The 22121-nt window shown below is 40.6% G+C and overlaps 1 protein-coding gene and 1 long non-coding RNA gene across 4 annotated transcripts in view; one reads left to right on the top strand and one right to left on the bottom strand.

Annotated features, from left to right (window-relative positions):
- Nucleotides 1-22113, top strand: part of LOC144088660 (uncharacterized) — a 40814-nt gene extending 18701 nt beyond the window's left edge. Inside the window, exons 3-6 of one of the 3 annotated variants that reach the window (XR_013304918.1) lie at nucleotides 12766-12892; nucleotides 14787-14982; nucleotides 17239-17295; nucleotides 21659-22113. This is a non-coding gene — a long non-coding RNA (uncharacterized LOC144088660). Of the gene's footprint in view, nucleotides 1-12765; nucleotides 12893-14786; nucleotides 14983-17238; nucleotides 17296-18697; nucleotides 19991-21658 lie in introns of those variants that run through there. The other 2 variants (XR_013304919.1, XR_013304917.1) reach the window with 2 other exon arrangements.
- Nucleotides 9301-19535, bottom strand: LOC144088646 (G protein-activated inward rectifier potassium channel 1-like). Its single transcript, XM_077619172.1, has 3 exons — nucleotides 18647-19535; nucleotides 11832-12048; nucleotides 9301-10078 (listed from the first exon to the last, which is right to left on the bottom strand). The coding sequence occupies exons 1-3, from the start codon at nucleotides 19349-19351 to the stop codon at nucleotides 9465-9467; spliced, it is 1536 nt and encodes a 511-aa protein (XP_077475298.1). The 5' UTR covers nucleotides 19352-19535; the 3' UTR covers nucleotides 9301-9464.
- Nucleotides 22114-22121: the final 8 nt, after the last annotated feature.

Below are 22121 nucleotides of genomic sequence, written 5' to 3'. Positions count from 1 at the left end.
TTATGAAGCTTTTATTATTTTTTTTGCATGCCATCATAAAAGTCTCAAATGAGAGCCACGCAGGCGCAACATCAAAGAAACAATCTGGCCATGTGAAACGAAACGATTGCTGTCGTTTGAAGGCCACCCTTCGCCAGACGTGACCTCATTAAAAGTTGACTGCAATCGATCAATGACTGGCGGGAATTGACTCTTATAAGAAACCCTCCTGTTAATATTTTGTTTTTGCTGTTGACCAAATGTTTAGTATTATAATAAGAGGATGAACGACAATATAGAAATCCCATAATAAAGAAAAAAATCAAAAGATATTGGCCCCTAATACATATTTGTAGCTACTACCAAGTGACATGACAGAAGAGTAGGATTTAAAAACCAAAGTCCACAAGAAGAACAATACCAACCTTAGTGACGACATTACTGTTAAAATAGGCATGAAAACCTAGTTTTAAAAAAACAGATTTGGTAACATTTTAAGCATCAAATCATTGACAGTAGGACCATTTTCACATTTTGAAAGTTCTGTTTTTCATCTGGAAATTGTCGATTTGACGCACAAAATCTCCTTGCGGTGCCCGATGCCGTACAATTTCTCGGAAAACGCAACTTTCCATTATCACCTCGGACCACGGCGCTTCCCCCTTGTTCCGCTGCTTTCACGCTAAAAGGGCCCGCCATGCTTTGAAGAGCATCACCACTGTCATTTTGTCCTGTTTTTCTCCCTCGTTTTATTCCTGTGAAGCGTCACGTCATCGTCGCACGCCCGGGGACCCGACGAGACCCCCCATGAGAAATGTTCCGTCTTTTCCAATTCGCAGCTGCCAGCGGAGTGTGGGGAAAGTAAATGGAAAAACAGCGGACCGTCTCATCGGTGAATTCGGCGTCGCGCCGTAAAATAGCGAAAACAACACGCTGAGACGTCAATTTTTTTTCTTTCTTTGCTTTTTTTTGCATGAATAGAAGTCGTACGACTTGAAATTTGGTTGGGAATGGGCATGGTTTGTTATATCCTGTTAGATTTAAATGAGTTTTGTTGTGCGAGTGTATCAAATCAATTTTCCTAATAGAAAATGTCATTAAGAAATTCACTAGTATTGACAGGATATTTTAGTGCCGTTGACGATGACAGATGTCCTATCCAATTTTACTGGGAGGGGCTGGATTGCTGTCAAATGATGGCCAATAAGCTCAAATTAGCACTATATTTTATGAAATCCTTAATTAGCATTAGGGTTAGTATTTCAGGTAAGAGTGGGTTTTCATGCATCACCATTTCCAATTTGTTTAGTGCAATCATGAAGAAAGAAATGACCACTGAGTTTTTGCCACAGTCTTGATTGTCTTTTCAGGTGGTGCTATTAGCTATAATATAATTGTTGTGGTAGCTGAAGACCTCACACAAGGCTCCGTGGGAAATAATCATTGTTCACATCCTTCCCGCTGGCCGTTTAATGGTTCTTGCCGTATTAGTTGAATTCCACGTGGGTGATACGGACATTCATTCCGCTGCGATGGGGTGTCGCCGCTTTAAATACAAGGACAATTTCTCACTGTGGCGGTAGTGACGGCGGGATAATTAAAGCTCAAAATGAGGCGTCGATTATCTTTGCATTCTTATTGCTTTAAGGCCTCTGGTGATGTGACGCAGAGTGGAAGATGTACACTTTTTCAAGCCAGGAAGCCCTGCTGTCCTCAGAATTTAGTAGGACAAAAAGCAATTGAGTGGAAAATGGATCATTTGCTATTGTTTTTTTCTGGTAATAATGTCATCAAGCAACTTCATTTTGTTAAAATGCTGATTTTTAGCTAAGCACCTTGGCCTGTCATGTTTTCGCTGTTAAAAACTTAAATGCATTACCTCATAAAGTTCAGAACTCGTAACTTTAATTCATGACGGGGTCGAGAATTTTAAATAATAATTGACTTTTTCTGTCATTTCATTAATACGTTTCATAGCGTAATGTGACATGTTGATAGACAACCATGGCAGGATTTTTAAGAACATTGACGTTTTGAGATGTTTATTTAAATATTGATTTTGGATTTTGCTATTGGTCTTCTGGTGATGTCATGAAGGAACTTAGAAACCATGTTCATTCAGGGTCTACTGCCTGTAGTTGGCAGGGATAGGCTCCAGCACCCCTGCGACTCTTGTGAGGTTATGCACTAAAGAATGGATGGACATTTTTCATATTTTATTTTGGTCATTCAGTAAAGCATTTCATTGCGTAATGTGACATATTCATGTATAATCATGGCTAGATTTGAAAGAAAATGGATATTTTCTTTGAATTGTTGTCAGGCAAAAAATCAACCTTGCCTTCCCTTCATGGATTTTTCTCATTGATATTTGTGCTCAAAAGCTTCAGAGGCTTTCGCATGACGCAACTTTGTGAAAGAAACTAAACTGAACATATCTGATGATAGAGGTGGAACTGCTGTTGAGTTAGCCCCCCCCCACCCCCCTTCTAAACATCATTTTAGAGTCTGTCAGTAAAATAGATTGGCACCCATTTCACTTATTGACTTGGTCACAAAGGTTTGATATGCACATGGCGACGCCGGCGAGGTTTCGCGTGTAATTTTATGTTGTGATTATTTTTGGGGTGGTACACAGACTGTAAAACATTTGCAGAGAGACAAGCAGATGGCTCTCCAGACGATTAATTCAAAAACACGAGTCCCGTGATGTTGAAGAATCCATACTTTGTGACAGAGGATAGTGGCAGTGTCACACTTTCTCATCTCATCTCATTTTCTGAACCGCTTCTTCCTCATTAGGGTCGCGGGGGGTGCTGGAGCCTATCCCAGCTGACACCGGGCCAGAGGCGGGGGACACCCTGAATCGGTGGCCAGCCAATCGCAGAGCACAAGGAGACGGACAACCAATGCATCCATTCCTAGGCGCAATTTAGAGTGTCCAATCACCTGGATTTGAACCCAGGACCCCAGAGCTGTGAGGCTGACGCGCTAACCACTCGCGCCACCGGCCCCCTCGTCACACGTTCTCTCTGCACTATTCACTTCTTTGTTCCTGTCAACAGCATGCAATGTGACAAAGTGACATTTTGGATGCTCGTCTGGAGCAATGTCACAACCCATCTGCCCGCTACAGCCTCGGGGATGCTAATTTCAAAACAATTCAAATCCACGTCAAGCTTGGGAACACTTGGAATCATAGTTCATTGTTTTATTTTCTGATTGGTACGGCTTGGGTGGCTCTGTGTAAAAGTGGTTAGCGCGTTGGCCTCACAGTTCTGAAAACGAGGGCTCAATCCCTGATGGATTCTGACCTTGCTGTGTGGAGTTTGCATGTTCTCCTTGTGTCTGCGTGGGTTTTCTCTGTGGACTCTTGTCAATTGGCACCGAGTTTCGAGGGAGGACAACTGACGCGTCTCATTACCAACTAAGGGCGCCTTACGTACGAGTGTGAATGTGTATGGTCTCAGTGTGGCCTGCGATTGGCTAGACACCAATTCAGGGTGTTCCTACAGTTGGCTGGGATTTTCTCCGCCCCCTTTCATTTTTCCATATATTACCTCAAAATTAATCAATTTTTACAAGGGTTTTTCCTACGGAAATTGCATGCAGGCTTTGGGGTCCAATAATATCGCAGTAAAGTGAAAACAATATACAGGTATCATACCTGTCAACTACGTTTTTTGATCATTTCAAATTGTGTGCGCCGTGTAACAACTTTGGTACGGGAAAAAATGTTTTAGAAAAAGTGAGTTTGAAGTTTTTTTTTGTAAAACTGATCTCGTGTTCACCATTTCGGCTCTAATCCGGATCGTCTCAGTCACTGGTAGCAGATGAAAACATTATCGTTGATTGTTAATGTTGTCATGCTTTGAGCATGATATGCGCACATGCGTCAGTCACTTCCACCTTTTCACTATATAAATATATAGCGAGTCAGCAAGCAATGTACCCAGACTGTCAAGCTGTCAGCGTCATACAGCGACAGCTACAGAATCTTGTGCATCAAAAGGCGCTCCGACTGATTGAGACCACGTCCATTTTGGGGGAAATTTTAGACTTTTAAATGTGCGCTCTGTGAGTAAATATGTGCCGCATTGTCTTTGTACGGTTTATTATCACTTAATAGGGGGAGCAATTGCCCGAGGTTGACAGGTATAAGTTATGTTTCAAATTGAAAGAATCATTTTCAGTGAGACTTATTGAATCGGTTTATGCAATGTAATAGCAACATGCCCTTTTCAGCAATTTAATAGTCATTATGCCATCCCTTAAATTGTACGGACGAAACCATGGCGGCGCGTCTGATGTTGTTGTACTTGAATTTAATGTTTGCTTAGGATGAGCCGGCATGACGACTAATTAATGATGAATAAATATGACGGCAGACAGCTCGGTTAATTGTAGTCAGCCGTGTTGTCAGCCTGTGGGAAAAAAAGAATGAGTTTGAACCCAAATAAACTGCGGTGAATCTCAATGTCGGAATTATCTCACGGTACGGCGTAATTGGGATCGCATTTGTGCGTTTTAGTGTGGTTACCTTTAAGGCTCATCTTGGCGGCATGTAACAGCGACTTAGTAATGTGTCTCATATCAAGCGGTGACAGCGGGAAACTGGCGGGCCGAGAAAAAGCAATAAAAAATCCCAGTGTGCACTTCCCGTTCCCGCAGAAATCATCATAGCGTCGCCAAATCATCAGTCACATCTTCACATGACTCCCATTTAGTTTTTATTTCACAACTAGACGTGATCTGCACAGAGATCTTTGCAACTTAAGCTGATAAAGAAAAACCTTATGGTTGCTCAATGAGGCTAAATAAGAAACTAAAAAATTATGTCATTCAAGATCTTTCAGTGGTTAGCGCGTCGGCCTCACAGTTCTGGGGTCCTGGGTTCAATTCCAGGTCGGTCCACCTGTGTGGAGTTTGCATGTTCTCCCGGGCCTGTGTGGGTTTTCTCTGGGTACTCCGGTTTCCTCAAACATTCAAAAAAATGCATGGTAGGCTGGTTGGCCAATCTCTAAATTGCCCCTAGTTGGTAACGGTTGTTCGACTCCTTGTGCCCTGCGATTGGCTGGCCACTAATTCAGGGTGTCCCTCAGCTGGAATAGGCTCCGACACCCCCTGCAACCCTAGTGAGGATAAAGCGGTTCAGAAAATCAATGAAGATCTCAATAAACATCATTTTGCAAAGTTGGAGCAGTGGTTAGTGTGTCGGACTCACAGTTTTGGGATCGAGGATTCAATCCCAGGTTTGGACCTTCCTGTGTGGAGTTTGGATGTTTGTGCATGGCTTCTCTGCTGGGTTTACTTCCTCTTTAATGGCCTGTAAAACTCTGATCATGACTGATGGAGTGGAACAACAAGGACGATGAAGTTTACAGTATGTTGGTGGGGGTGTCTACTTTCACTGTGTTTGGGGTGAAAGTACTGTCGTATATCTGATGGGTATGACAAGTACAATTTCACAGCAGAGGTAGGGCCAGACGGGCTATTTTTCCAGCTAGTGAAGAAGTGCTTATCTGGCACAATGTGCAGACGTGGCCCTCAAGGGCAGCATGAAGAAATAGAAACAGATGAGATGAAAGGCAAAAAAAAGTATGTGGAAAAACCATTATTCCTTACACGTTACACCATTCAGGTTGTTTGTATGTGTGGTTAGACTGCATACAACATCCATCATTCAAAACTGTCAGGATGCAATTAAACTTGTAAGTTATTGTCTCTGGAATTTATGTTATTATCTCTTATCTGATATTATCTTGCCTGGACATGACTTTTTAAATTATTTATTTATGTTTTTATTGGGAAACATGCACTTTGTGGAGTAGCACCACTAATTTCGTTATACACAGCTGTTGTATAATGACAATAAAAGCTTTTGACTTGACTAATGTTACCATGCCAACCATTATTTTGCAGACGTGTCATTGTTCGTCCCACCAAGGACACGTTTAAGATGGCATTTCATTGAGGTTGGCAATAAAGGCAATTTTGAACATTTATGTATAGGGGGAAGGGACAGTAATTCCCTGTAGTTCAACATTTACTAATTCAACTGTTGTTCATGTGGAAATTCTATCAATCTTTAAATCTATTTTCTAAAAAAACTCATCTTTTATTAAAAAAATAAAATAAATATAGGTGTGGTGTGGGGGACTGGAACACAGATGGAATTACCATTTAAATTTACAATCACAATATTAAACTCAAGACAAGTGTTTTTTTTCTTGGCTGTGTTTTTGAAAGATATTTGTAGTAAATTTGAAATATTTGTCATGTATTTAAAAACAAAAAAACTGCCAATTGGGTTCCCTTGCACCTCCTCACTTCTCAGAAACAATTGTTCCAGGTTATTTTTAGAATGATCCAGATGTAATGACACCTTTTTACCCCGTCGCTCGGAGGGAAAGCAACAGGTGTTCACATGAAAATTTGATACCTAGCTCCAACCCGTTAGGCCCCTTACCCTCTCCTGTGGCCGCAGATGTTCTCCACAATTCTCTTTGATCACACACCGACAGTCCACGTCAAACAAATCCCGTCTGCGGTTTGTCAGCGAGATCTGCGGAGTGAATAATTCACAAACAGGCATCCTGCTGGATGGATGACTGAGTTTTTTTTTTCCAGTATTGATTCCCTGTGAGGGCAAACTACCATCAAGAGCTATTGATTTAATCTTTTAGTCCTGAAGGACGTCCCGCTAAGACTCATTGGCGACAGGGTTATAGACACTCACTGTCGATGATTTTCCTGGCCGGGGATCAATATTTTAAAAAAAGATAGTAGCAGCACATCGATAGGATTTTTTTGGACTGCATGCTGTTTATTCAAATTGATTCGCGATTCCCATTGTGACAGTAAATGACTTTTTTAACATTTAACATACTTGATTTTTTTTTTATTGTGTTCATTTTTTATTGTGTTCTATTTTTTTATTTTTTTTATATACTACTGTAATGTGGGGGGAGTTTAAAATGATTGTTTGACTATGCTCACAACTCAAAGCACTTGTTTTTCAAACTGAAACAAATTAATCTGTTCTAGCTTTTTGAACAAATAACAAAAGTTGTAATTAGTTTCCCCCATATTTTAGGTAGAAACATTTTATAATTTATTTTTAAAACAATACTAAATTGTGTGTCACTTTTTAAATTTTTGGACACTTGACTGGTTTAGAGGAGGTTATTTTTTAATCAGCATTTATCAAATAAATGATAAATGGTGTACTGTACATATGTGACATTACATATAATATCTGTTTCAATGACAATTAATCTCCAAACTCTTCAATTGGAGCCATTTGGGATACAACCAGCCCAAATATTGAAGTAATCTGTCTCCATGATTCCAATTACTACTTTTTATTAATGTTGAGAATCTCTATTTCCACACTTGATGTGGCTTTTGCCCTTTGAGTGACAGCTTTTGTTGCTTCTTTCATTAAAGCTCACATCCTTTTTAGCTACCCAAAGGCGACTCAGTTAGCCGTGCACTGTGTGTGTAACTCAGACGCACAACAAAACAAACACACAGTGTGTGTGACTGTGAGTATGAATCATGACTCTGATGCATCAAAACAAGCTGACTGGCTGAAGGGGGAAATAATGAACTGTTAATAGTGGACTAGCATTCATTTGACTTTGGACATTATTCAGGTGTCATGGGATCAAGTATTCATGATCCCAGTATTTTTAACCTGAATAGACGTCAGGGTCATTTTGCGACAGCCCTGTATTTCAAGTCGCCATGGTTTCCTCAGCCAAGACCTTGAAGTTAACTGTGAGTCAGCCAGTTGTGTTTAGTCAAGATCCTATAACTAAGTCAAACAAGCAAAGTACTTGTAGCCAGATACTAATCACACCGTAGCGTGTGTATGGTCAGGGTCTTACAATTAGCACCTTGTCGTGAGATTCTTGTCCTACTTATTGTCAAAATTCAACTTCATAGAAAAGCTCTGGGCGCTATTTAGCGAATGCATTTCTGCCCAGATCATTTGTTTTGTTCATGATTATGTTTATTTATCAGGTCCTTGGTGTATGGAGCTTGTGTTGAGTTGTTTTCTAATGAGTTTTTTTCTATGTGTATCAATGAAGGGGAAAAAACAGAGCAATGATTGCTGCTCCCTTAACCAAATGAAGGCTTAGTTGCTCTTGATGTCGGAAAAAAGCTGTTTCATGCATTTATGGGTTTGATGACGTCAACTTCATTGGGTGAAATAGAGATCATTTCCAGAAGATAACAATTCCTTATTGGTCCCTTGCGGGAAATTATATCATCTCAGTACATTACATAGTGTACCCTTCTCTATTAAGTTATTTTGTTTTATTACAATGAAAAAAAATCCCTTAGCTCATTTGTACGGACCACATTTTCAAAGGCAAATCAGCCAAGGCATTTTTAGTGTAATCTCAGTATTCTTGTGGTCATAACTATTAAACTCCCTTCAGGCAAGTCTTTTTTTTGTGAGTCCTAAGAAAGATGACAGAAAGTGAGGGTGTATTGACATGTAGTACATGTGAGCAAAATGGAGTTGTTTTCCCTGTTTATTTGACAGCAACTCATTATCCTTCTGTTTGCCACTGCTACTTTTGAGTTTCATACCAGTAAACATCTCTCTGTTATTTCTGGATTTCAGCCTCTTATGTCATTTGACCCGTATTGATGAGCAAAGAGCAGCTAGTCTAGGAGACAAAATGATACCGCAAGTATCTCTGATACAACCTCATTGTGGTAGAATGTTAGTTTCCAAACTGTAAGATAAGATGACAAAGACGCTTGGCAATTGCTTGTTCATATTGTATCAGTTTTTGTAAGTATAGAAACATCGTGATCATAGAAACTTGACAACGATTCATCAGACTTTGCCAAAAGTTTGGCCGTTGTCGTGGAGACTTGAAACTGATTAATCAGACTTTGCCCAAAGTTTGGTCGTTGTCATAGAAACTACGATACCCTGTTTTCCTATATAAAGACTGACCCACTGTTCATTCGGAGAGAGTTGCAAGGACAACAGACTGTGAGCGGTTCACAACTGTTAGAGCTCTCTCCTCATTCTGCAGTCTGGTAATAACCCTATTTCCTATTAAATTGATCTCACTCTTTCTTAACCTGCTCCTGAAGTTGTATTACAGATCTATCACAAACAAGAACACTGAAGCTTGCTCCTACACGAAAATCGAGAATGCTTCATCGCTCAATTCAAAAAACCTTGCCTCTTCATGGTTAGAGTTCAAATTGGCTTACTAGGTTTTGTGAAATATTTTCTCAGTAATTGTTGGGAAACACTAGGTTGAATGACAAAAAAAACCCTACAAAGAATGACTGAATTTCATTTATTCTTTGATAAAACTAAGGTTTCTAACAAGTGTACATGCAGAGGATCCATTTGTGCAACTCCAAAGTTTTCTTCAACAAAAATCCCCAAGTATCCGATGACAAATACTAGTCGATTAAGGATTTCTAACTTCCGCAAAGTACGTTTTTCAGCGGTTCATCTTGCGTAACTTGGCCGGCAGGTTGTCTTCGGGCCTCCGGCTGGCTGACAGGAGGGGACTGTGTGCGGGGGGCTGCGGCGGGCACAGGGTGGGCATCAGAGTGTGCTGGTACAGGTCCCCGGTAGACTGGGTCATGGGTTCGAATCCCACCTTGAGCGAGTCGTCCGGCCCGGGCGAGGATCCCAGACACTGGAGTTTGAGCGGCAGGTCCCCGGTACTGCACGCCTTCTCGGCGTGCTGCGAGCTCAGCATCAACACCTTCCTCTGGAGGTCCTCCTTCCCCGATGAGCTGATTCGCTGAAGCTTACTGGGGAGCCGCCCCCCGGTGGCCATCGATGCCGCCATGTTGATGCAGTCCACGGAAAAAACCCTGTCACGCCGAGCCCCGTCGGTTAGTGCCGGCGTGGGCGCGGGTGACGGGAGGGAATTCTTCTCCTCGTGTTCTTTGACGCTGTATGCCGGCGTGGGGACCTCAAAGGTGCTGTGGAACTGCGAGTAGTCCACCCGGAAGAAACCCTCCTCTAGGGACATCACGGGCAAGAATCGGTGGCCCCACAAGACCTCGTCTTCCGTGTACGAAGTGCGCGCCTGACACGTCATGCCTGCAAGTGCAATAGAGCTTGGTGAAGTTTTCAGAAGCTTTGTTACATTGTTTGTCTGTGCGCAAATTACAATATACCACTTATATAATGTCTCGTGGCATTTAGTAGTACGGCAATCTCCCCTCGTCGCTTCCAGATTTGCAAGTTTGCCACTATATTTGCTTCCTATTTATATCGTGACGGCACACTATTCGCTTTGCCACTATAAATTTGACGGAATAAACCCTCCTGGACAACAGACTGTGAGCGGTTCACAACTGTTAGAGATCTCTCCCCATCCTGCAGTCTGGAAAAACACTATTTCATCTGTTTTTCATGAATCTTACTAAATGTCACAATCCTCGTCAATCCTGGTTTTTCCTCATTTGGAAAAAACTTTGAGTATGTGCGACATGTTTTTTGAATATTTTGAATTTATATTTTTAGAATTTTAACTTCATTTATAAGTATAATGTTACTTAAATTGTACTATTATGAAAGTATGCATATTGCCTATTTATATATTATATGTACATTTTTTTATACCTAATGCGCGCTCTCAATGCACATTGCATTTAATTCTGCTTAAAGACCTTTATAAAAAATGACACCATAGCTGCCATAAAAAAGGCTAGTTTTATATCGCAAAATGTCACTGATTGTTGAGGTGGTCCAGAACCCTCCATGAAGCAACGATTACTGCTTTTCATGTTCAGATAAACCCCCTGACCCAATAAAGGCACTAGCACTCCTTATCCAATATAGGTTCTTCCGAAGTTGAGCCTTTATCTTTCTGCAGCAATAAACTTGTGGTAGCACTCTGGTTTAACGGCACTATCAATGCAACACAGACCCCGCGGCTAGCCAGTCTGCCTCTATACATCCAAACCCCCTCCTTTTCTCCCCTCTTTTTAAATCTGCTAAGCCTATTGAGCTGGGCGGCATGTCCTCCAGCACTGGGTTGTAAGTGAGCATTATCGTGGAAAAAGAAAAGAAAGCAGGGATTTATTTGTAGTGGACCCCGGGGAGGAGTGTCGCAGTAAATACGACGGTGCCGGGTACTGACAACATTTGGAAAGAATTGAATTGGCCAAGTGCCACGTCAACTGCAACGTGTCGTCACACTGCAACGTTGTAAATGTTTGTGTTTCCTTTCTGGGGAAGTAACACAACTTTTGCTCTAACTACTAATTGATGCTTATGATTATTCTATAACTTTGAAGAATGTTTCAGTTCCACTTAGCTGTTTTTTGGTTAAATTGACATTGATTTTAATATAACACTGCAATTAATATCAACTCAAAAGGTATCGACTTTGACATGTTACCTATCTGTGCATGTTTATATTTACGTTTTGTTGTATGAATTTGATGTTATGTTCCAAGGAGCAATTCTGGTTGCATGTACCATCATTTCTAACTTAACTGGTTTAATATTTTAACAAAAATGGACTCTGCTCACTTTGCAATGGTACATACGACTAAGCCCAAGCTGTTCCAGTTTCCAATTGACAGTTTAAATACGTGGCATTTGTCAAAGTGACACACAACCACTTTGTGATCGCCTTGTTAAAATGCAAAAGTATCACGCAGGAATAAAATATCCTGTCTTATTTTATCTATTTCTACGTCGCCTTCTCATGTACACGAGCAAGCCGAACCGGGAAGGAGCAGGCTAAATGAAATTTCACACTGGCTCCTTCTCCAGCAGATGACTGTTTATATTTCTATTCAGAGGAAAATTAAGGAATGGGTTGCTGGGTGTTTTCGCTCACCGGTGGTCTCAACGATTCCCTCCAGGATCACCACGATCTCAAACTGCTCTTTGGTTAGAGAGCGCTTGGACAGGTCAAAGAAGGGGCTCTTCGGGTTGATCTCGTGGCAGATAGTGAGCGGCGAGACCAGAAAAAGCTGGTCGGCCCCCGTACCGAAGCCCACGTCTAGCTCACACTGATCCAGGGGCAGGAACTCACCCTCGGGGGTCTGGCGGGACTGAAAAATAGGAACAGATTAGGAGAGAAACCTTTCGGCTGCTTCCTTGCAAGTTTTTAATCATAACGTATACCTTACACAACAGAAAAGTATGTATAAAATGCTAAAAATGCTAAGAAAAAAAATCAACACTACATGCAAAGTATACAATGTTCTATTTTTAATGACCTCAAACCTTTGACTGGTCATAAAAGATACCTGCAAGACTGGGACAAACAACAAAAAACTCAAAATAATCCAGTTGGTAGTCTTCGGAGATAAGGACCAACCACCAATAGTTTGAATTGATTGGTGCTTCTTATCATTAGCACTAGGAAAAGGCATATTACAAAAATCCTCCTTAAAACTGACTAGAAATAAATAAATAATACAACTAACGGTAGACCGTTCGCCCCATAAAACTAGCAACATGTGTAACTCTGCAAATGCGTGGAGGTTTATTGAACATTTAACATATGCAGTATTTGTGGGATCCACCAATTTATGCCATAGAAGAGATGAGAATGCAAAAAATAATAATCTGTGACCTGAAAAAGAAGTCGACAGTGTACTCGGTCACAGATGGACGCACCTGAGTGTGGTATCACCCCTTGCTGTGTCCAACAACTGCTACATTGCACAAAAGAAATGAACAAATCCAACATAATCCACAAATTCAAGCCCCACGTGTGTGCACTTTACATACAATGTGTCAGCATCCATTTGTTCTTATTGCAGGTTTTTCCTACAAGATATCACGGCCCCCCTCACTAAGCCGCCGAGAACAACCCAGCCCTCCGTTGACCTCTCCCTGACATTCTCCTGCTCGCCAAGGGCCCCCTAGAAAACACCGCACGATGGGCATGTGAGTAAACAGCCTTTCCCCTAACTGCATATGAATGAGCCGTGCCCGAGGGTTCCGTGTCAGAGCGGGCGTGGTGTCAGCGGGCCCTCGTTGCTCACATGTGAGCAAGTCTGTCATGGCGCCTTTACTTCTTTCTTTTCCTTTCCTTTGCTCTCCTCTCCCCTCGCTGCCTTATCTCTGTCACATTAACGGGATGGATGAGCGTACTCTAAGAGAACAGTTCACGGGCGAAGCTCCTTACGACTTTGCTGTTTTTTTCCAAGCGTCTCTGTACCTTCCAACAAGACCATTTTCCTCCCCGAGAGCAGTCGTTATTAGACTTGACATTTACTCAAATGTTGTTTAGTCTAGGATGGCTATCACGCAACAGAGACACGTCATGCAAGTACAGTGGTTTCTTGACTTGGGAAATTCAGCAGTCTTTTACTGCCAGACCTCCCAGTTCAAATATCTTGGATGTCTAATGTCCGACCTATAGTTATTTGAATGCATAGGTGCACAGTGGCGTGGCTAGGGTTTCTTAGTGCTCAAAGCAAGAAATCCCCACCCGCACATTGAAAAAAAAATGTTTTTGCATACATATTGCACAATAAACAATGTATAAAGCCATATTTAATGCATAGGAAGAATGAAGTTGGCAGACAATATATAGAGCATTTTATTAGAAAAACATTTGTTGGACTAAATCACACTCGAGTATAAGCTGTACCAGCCAAAGCACACACAATAATGAGGAAAAAATGTATATGTCGGAGGTCATTTAAAAAAAATGAATGTACATGTTACTAGAGAAATGGAGAACAATAGGGTGAATACTTATCTGTTAAGAGTTTTTTCAGACTGTAGCTAAAAAAACAGCAACATAAGAAGATGTTGATCGTCAGCGAGAAAAAAAACATAATTTGCACTTTAGTTGCAGGCCAAGCCAGAATTTAAAAAAAATGCAAGTTATAGTCCAGAAAATACCAGGAATAGTATAAATAAAGTGAAAAAATTAACGTACACACTTAAGTTTCACTTTTCACATGGTCAAATGACCATGTCAAGTTCAGGTTGCTACGGCAGATGAATAGTCGTTTCCAGTGGCCAATGCTTATCATTTCTTCGGCGCACATATTGGCGGCCATCAGGGGGCCCCTTTTTTGGCCCGGGCCTCAAGCAACCCCCAGCTTGCTTATCCGCTAACCACGCCCTCGAAACACTATGCAAACTATTGCAGAGGGAAAAAAAATAACTAAAAATGAAAGATTCTGCACCTATGGGTTAAGAATATATCCACAATGTATTTTTTTAGTCCTTGTCTGCCTGATCAACATCCGGCTACCTTCACTTGCGTATAAATGTGAAATTACAATTTTTTTTTCCAAATTATGAATGTGAAATTACAAAAAAAAACAAATAATGAATGTGAAATTACTTAGCAAAAATCCTAATTATATTAAATTAAAAAAAAGTTGATAAATATAACCTTCCCAGCATACAATTAAAACTATAAAACATTTGCAATCAACTAATACTAAGAGACATATTCAATATTCTTTTTTTCTTCTGAAAATGCAGAGCACAAAACAGCAATTAGAAAAACTAGACATCAAGTTTAACACATCACCCCAATAATATAACAAAAATCTGATTCAAATTATAGTTATACTCCCAGCGCGGTAAAAAGTTAGCATCTCTTCCTGAACTTCTTCCGCCTCCTCATAATGGTACTTTAAATGGTATTTCTAGTCTTAATAGAAAATGCAATATAAATCAATTGAGCTCTCAAATCTCGGAGGAAGTGAAACATGGTGGTAAAATGCTTTTTTTCAGATAATAATCAGGGCCAGCTAATTTTTCCATTATGTCGCTTAACTGTCCCCCCCCTGGTGGCATTTATTTGTTCCGTCAGGATGCTCCCGCAAAGTACTTTTCAGCAGTTCACTGAGCAACTCAGAGTGACAACCTCTTCATCCTCCTCCTCTTTTGCGTCTCCCTGCTGGCAGCTGTCAGCCACTAATTATCCACTACGCCGCCCGCCAACAACTTCTTGTCCAAACAGCCACCATTGTTCCATGCTTTCACACAAACAGAAGACCCCGCAATCAGTGAGTTTCAACACAGTCGCTTTTCAGGGCTAATTTGTTCGGATTTAAAAAGTTTCCATCCAGGGAAATATTGGAGGGAAAAATACAGTTTTAGGGTCAAACTAAAGCCATTTTAAGTGTGATTGTGTGTGTGTGTCGGCCTAACAATTATAACTTAAATTCAGTTCTATGGAATTGTTTTAATTCATTTCCAATGGTATGTATGGATTTGAGATTTTCTCTCCAATTAGATTTCTGTATTTACTATACCTGGTGCTACTGTATTTCAAAATAGGGAATTCATAAACTATAGTGCTGGATAAGCAATATTATTAATCACTGACGCATAGCAGATTTAAAAGTTAATGAATTTATGACCCAGGGTGTCCTAATAACATTTTATGTCCTTTGAGCGAGTGGTCAGTGGAAAATGTGTTTCCACCAATTTTTATTAACTCATTGATGCCTGAATTTACATTAAAATAAATTTGTTTCAAAACCTATTTGCGATTGGCCCCAGCACCCCCCGCGGCCCTAATGATGGTACAGAAGATGAATGAACATAAAAAAGCAGCGGGGAAGGCAAAAAATACTTGAAAATAATTATTATTAAAAATTGAAAAAGACCAAAAAAATCGTAAAATCTTGACTTGGAAAAATAAATAAATATAAATAAAACACATTGAATATTTAATTTTATTTTTACCTTTTTATTTGTTTAAAAAACATTCTGTTAGGTGCATTTGTCAATTTAATTGTCTATATTTAGCACTTTTGTTCATCGATATTATTTTTTATAACATATTTATTGCACATACAAAAAAATGACTGGAATTGACACTTGGAATTAAAATGTTCCGAGTTGTAGTTTTTGTCAATGTGCGCAATTATGCTTTATAGGCCAGTCGCATGCTAGATGTGGAAAAAGTCCAACCCCTCCTCTCCTTCTTTCTCCTCTTCCTCTTTCACGCATCATTAAGCCTTCTGATGCAACACTCCACATGTGGCAAAAAGAGAAGCAGCTCCCGGCAAATGCCGGTTGTCTTCTTTATGGCCCATTTTTGCATGAGGACGTAATGGAAAAGAAGTCATTTATGATAATTAAAAGAGCACACGGCCAGTCTATTTGGGCTCCTTTTCTGCAGTGTCGCATAACTAATTTTTCCATAAAATACAATATATATGCTCACACACACGTGCTGCTTCCTCCCCAAAAATCAGTGGATCAAATATACACACAAAGTGGATAAAAGATACAGACAAGGTGACAAAAACTACAGTGAAAGCAAAGCCAATTACATTTGGTGCTAATACATTACAATTGCAATGTAACATTAAATCATTGAGTGACCATTCAATGAGTTAAATTTAGTGTAAAACTACCGTTGCAAACACCACTGCATGTGATTTAATGTTGTGTTAAGATTGTATGGAAAATTAAATGTTTTTTGCGGTATGTTTTTACCCACATTTAAAATGATGAAACTATAGCGTTTTGTAGGGATTAAATAAGAGGAAAATAGGTAACATTAGAGTTGTGCTTTAAATGTAATGTAAATACTAAAGTTCTCCCATTCACATATTTTGCACCATCAACGGCAGCCATTATGTAAAAATAAAAATACATAAACACATTTTAATCACCCGTCTTTTTACCTAATTCCGATCTTCTCAAAATGACGCGATCCAGCCCGATTTCCCTATGAAACATTACAAATCTATAAATCCTCAAACATTTAAGCATATTAGAACACTAACCTACAAAAACATGTCATTCACAAAGAACATCTTAGTGTCCCTCTTACCAATTGTCAAAGCTGAGGTCAAATAGATGCAGTGCATAAAGAAAGTGAACCATGCCTTGCTTTAAAAGAGCCATAAATAAACTTTTATGTTCAGCAGTGTTTCCCAGGAGAGTTGATTTTTACTCACTCCACTACTCCACTCCACTGCAATGATCACCTCTTGGAAAGCCTGTACTTGTGCTTTCACACCCACCTGACTGGCTTGCTCACGGGCACGTACGCGCACACTCCTATACACACACACACAAACACAAAGTCAGCCTCTTATCTCACACCTGCCGCTCCTGATGGATAGTGATAATGCGAGTACATGAGCTGTGTTTGCTTTTAACATAAAAAAAAAAAGCCACGCTTCTGTTGCGCGCTGTCACCTGCTGGTTAATGCTCCCTCCTTCGCAATCGCTACCATGAAGTCTAATGCTTCTGTATCAAATCAACAACTGAACATATACTTGCAATTTTCTTTTTTTAGGACAGAAGTTGCCACACTTTCAAGCACCTTCAAATATGACCACCATACAGAACCAAGGTAATTCACCTCTCTTTCTAAATGGGATCCATAGTTAGGATAAATGAAGATTGGACTTAGTTTTACGTCATACTTTTTAAACTTTTTCGCCAAAATCAAAGGATGAAGTGCTCACTTGAAATCCTATCACCTTTCTTCGTTTATATGATTATTCGGACTGACACAGGAAGAAAGTAAAATGAGGTAAAGCAGCATTGGTAGTTAAACAATGAACAAATAATGAAATAGAATACTCTGCCATTGACAAAGACTGACTATGTACAAACAGCAGTTTCTGCAAAATCATAACAAGAAGGCTCCATGTGTACACCCTGTCACTTTACAAAAGCAAATACTCGGGTTGCATCATCTTCCCAAACTCTTTTCAACCAACCGTAAGAGTTTACGAAAGCCGTTAGGTGGAAATAAAACTGTCATTCGCTCCTGATTTGGTCCACGGAAGGTTTAGCGTCTCCCACGTCAGAAAAACCGAGAGCATCTTGACAGATTTGTTCTCAATGTAAATCAATACTGTGTATAAAAATAGGCTAAAAACTCAATGGATTTGTGTGAGGATAAGTGCCCCGAAACCTAAAATCAATACTACAGAGTATTTTTGTCTTGACATTTTCCGCACAAGTCCAGCACTAAAAAATAGGTGTTCATGTTTGTTGCATTGCTGAGGTTCTTTGGTATGAAGTTTTAATAACCATGTTTACAGTCAATTTCTGCGATTGGCTGCTCACCAATTCAGGGTGGAGGACAATTGGTGACCAGTCAAACTATACATACTTTCAAAGTTTTAAATATTGTGAGATATTGCAAAATTCAACATTAGCAGTTGCAGTTGATATCATTTTTTATTTTTTTTAACCGAGGGTAATCGCAAGTGTCGGGCTCACAGCTCTGGGGTTCCGGGGTCAAATCCAGGTCATGTCCACCTATGTGGAGTTTGCATGTTCTCCCCGGACCTGCGTGGGTTTCCTCCGGGGACTCCGGTTTCCTCCCACATTCCAAAAACATGCATGGTAGGCTGATTGGACACTCTAAATTGCTCTTCGGTATGGGTGTGAGTGTGCATGGTTGTCCGTCCCCTTGTGCCCTGCCATCGGCTGGCTACCGATTCAGGGTGTCCCCCTCCTCTGGCCCGGAGTCAGCTGGGATAGGCTCCAGCGCCCCCCGCGACCTTAATGAGGATAAAGGGGTTCAGAAAATGAGATGAGGTATCGCATTTGGGTCGACTCAGATTTGACACTTCCCCAAAAGTTCCGAAACATTGTCCCTTCCTCAGTCTGAAAAGTAAAGTCCTCCGCAGCGAAAGTAATTTGCACCCGTATAAAGTTCAACGCTAGATTCCCAAGCAAATTCTCACCTTGATGAGCTTGCATCGGATCTGCGCGGACACCATGTGGCTGTTGCGCAGGTTTCCCACGCGGAACATGAGGCACAGCCGGCCGTCCCGCTGCGAGATCACGGCGTCCTGGCTGAACATGAGCGTCTCGGCGCGCTTCTTGGGCTGCGACATCTTGATGAACATGCAGCCGATGAGGAAGGCGTCCACGATGGAGCCCAGGAGCGACTGGAAGAGGAAGAGGATGATGCCCTCGGGGCACTTCTCGGTGATGTAGCGGTAGCCGTATCCGATGGTGGCCTCCGTCTCGATGAAGAAGAGGAAAGCCGACGGGAAGTTGTAGACGTTGGCCACGCACGGCGTGTACGAGGCTTCGCGGGCGTGCTGCTGGAGGTCGCCGCGGATGTAGGCGATCATCCACCACATGGATGCCATCACCAGCCACGCCACCGTGTAGGTGAGGATGAAGATGAGCAGGTTCCAGCGCCACTTGAGGTCCACCAAAGTGGTGAACAGGTCCGAGAGGTAGCGACTGGTCTCGCCGCCCAGGTTACCGTGCTGGACGTTGCAACGACCGTTCTTCTCCACGAAGCGCTGTCGCTTCTTCTTGGCCGCCGGCGCCGAGAAGCCGCCGCCGCCGCCACCGCCGCCACCTGCGCCGCTTCCGGCTCGGTTGGTGCTGACCACCTGGTAGTCCTCGCCGAATTTCCTGCGAAGTGCCGCCATCTCAAGGTCTTGGAAAGTGGACGACTACTCCATGGCATTCCACGGTTACCTCGGCTGCGTAAAAGGCGCCATGTCACTTTTTACGCACGATGGGGGAGTTGACCCCGCTTGTTTCAGTAAGTCCACCGGGTGTTCGCAGGACTTGTAAGCGCACTGACGAAGACGAGGGTGGATGAAGAGGCGGGTGGGCGTGTGTGTGAAAGGGAGAGAGCGAGAGGAAGAGCAGCAGAGTTACGCGTCCACTTGTGAAAGGGAAGTGTGGGGTGGGGGTGTTAAGTTTAATTTGATTTACTTAATCATTGTGGGATTTATGTTTGAGCCACTAATCCCTTTTGTTGGTAATTTGCATGTAGCCCTTGGCCTATTTAAATTGACTTTTTCTATATTGCTTGTAGAAAAGTTATATCATGCAACAGCTAAAATAGCAACTGATTACGCCATCTAACGGGAGAATGACACAAGTGCATCTTTACCTTGATATACGAGCTTAATTCATTCCGTGGACCAATCTTGAATGAATGAGTTGTGGTGGATGTATATCAAATCTAATTTTATTGTTGAAATTAATTTTAAGTGAATTTTTGATCTTAAAGAAATTAACAATTCAAATAAATAGAAAATAATTTGTCTTATATTATCATCCAAACCTAAAATAAATTAATATTTTTTTTCAATTTAAAAAGAAATAGAAAAACAATTTTAAAAAACAGACAGATTAATAGATGTCCAACTCGTTAAACTGACAGAATGCTTATTTTTTTATCCAATTAATTTTGAGTGTGTGGAAAAGATGTAGTGTTATTTTTATTTTATTTTATTTCTTTACAATGGTCTTTTACTATATCTTTAATATGTACCTATCATGGGTAGTTCTGGGACGTATTCGCTGCAGTTAACATTAATTGTTGTGACACGCATTTATCTACACTGTACTAGATTAGAGGTCTATTCTACACATTTTTTAAGATTAAAATGTATTGATCGTGATTTGGGCAATGTATTTTAGGAGCCAAGTGGTCAAAAGATAGAGTTCAATTTTCAATAATGAGATTCATGTATGTGCATGGTCAAACATATTTTCATCAACAATTAAGACTTATTATATTTTACCAATCCAATATTGTTTTTAATTTGTGTATTATTTTGTTGGTGAAAGCACAGCAATACATTGCTTAGGCTTTAGAGCAGGGGTATCAGACTCGGGTTGGTTCGCGGCCCGCATTAACGTCAACTCGATTTCATGTGGGCCATTTTAGATATATTTAGATATATTTTTTATAAATGGATTAAAAGAACTGGATCAAATCCCTGAATATTCAGTTTTTTTATAGATCTGAAAGAATGTTTATTTTAGCTTTTTTAATATATATTTTTAGATTTTATAAAATGATTTTTGAACTAAAAACACAGAAACAAAATATAAAAAAATTACAATTATTGATTTAAAAGGGGGAAAATCAGGAAATTTAATATAAATCTATATTCTTCATTTTAATTTGATCCTAAAACAGAAAGTTGGCACTCATGATTTACTTTCCCAGGCCACACAAAATGATGCGGCGGGCCAGATTTGGCCCCCGGGCCGCCACTTTGACACATGTGCCTTAGAGGAAAAGCGTGGTTGCAACCTAGTAATTAGTCAATAATGCAAATTTATCAATTTGCTCGCTCCATTTCATCACTTTTCGGACCCTTGTAGCAATTCATTTTTAATCAAACCCAAAGCAACTAGAATTCAAGCTAAAACATGAGCAGAATTATTTTCACCTTGTTAATCATAACCATAAACGTGTTTACTATTTATAATTTATTTGCAAAAGCAGGGATTGAGTGTCAAGTGGGATGCTTTTGTGAGAAAAGCGGGTGAGACAGCTGGTAGAGTGCATGCAAAAGGATCTTAACAAAAGCTGTCCATGCAGATTATAATGAGCATATTGTTTAAAATTGTGGATTTATTAAGAATTATGTTAGCGTATTTTGAAAAGAGGAACATTTTCCTCATAAAGAAACCCCAATGTTTCTATTTCTTTCCTTGCCAAAATTGATGAAAGTAAAAGCTGAAGAAAATATGGTACGTATTGGGAAAAATATAGCACACGTACATATGCATGGGGAGAAAATAAGAGCAAAACATGTTTTAAATACTAATGGCATTACATGATTGCGAAGCTCGGACCCTCAAGCAGACTAATTCCATTTCCTTTTCTGCGGCTATGGGACGCTCCAGAAGATTTGACTATTATCAGTGAGCAGAGGAATTAGGATTTTGTAGCTTTGACAGCCAATGTTGTACTAACCCTCACACAGAGAGCTCGAAAGAGAGAGACCTCTGATCCTTGAGGATTAGAGCGTCCGGGAAGGCCATCTGCTACGCCTCGCTGTGCCTCACTTCTCTTTTTTACCCCTTCTTTTTGTGTGTGAAGATGCTCGAACATCCAAAAGCTTTGTTTGTAAGATTCAAGGCAAGCAAAGGAGGAAACAAAGAAGTACTGAATTATTAATGAGTGATGTACAAGCATCCTCGTCATACGATACTGCGCATTAGGGTGCGCATTCCACCGTGGGACAATTCGGCCTTTGTCTACTTCACCTTGGAAAGGTGTTTACATCTTTGTCTCAAAAGCACACTGAGGTGACTTATTGACCTTTATGACAATTGCATCAATGGAAAGTTGAGATTGGCATTGGTTTTTCTTTTTTTCTGCTGTACAGTCTCTTTTGAATTCTGGGTTGTATAGCCATTACTTTCCTATAATGTGTCATTCAGTTA

Source organism: Stigmatopora argus, chromosome 14 (genome assembly GCF_051989625.1).
Source record: "Stigmatopora argus isolate UIUO_Sarg chromosome 14, RoL_Sarg_1.0, whole genome shotgun sequence".
NCBI classification, from domain to species: Eukaryota; Metazoa; Chordata; class Actinopteri; order Syngnathiformes; family Syngnathidae; genus Stigmatopora; species Stigmatopora argus.
This window is presented reverse-complemented; position numbering and strand designations above follow the sequence as displayed.

What these genes read in the sequence shown, in the direction of transcription:
- LOC144088646 (XM_077619172.1), bottom strand. Translation starts at nt 19,351, where the DNA reads ATGGCGGCACTTCGCAGGAAATTCGGCGAGGACTACCAGGTGGTCAGC. An exon ending in TCCGATGCAAGCTCATCAAG is followed by an intron (nt 12,049 to 18,646) that starts GTGAGAATTTGC and finishes CCTATTTTTCAG; the next exon opens with TCCCGCCAGACCCCCGAGGG. An exon ending in GGGAATCGTTGAGACCACCG is followed by an intron (nt 10,079 to 11,831) that starts GTGAGCGAAAAC and finishes TTGCACTTGCAG; the next exon opens with GCATGACGTGTCAGGCGCGC.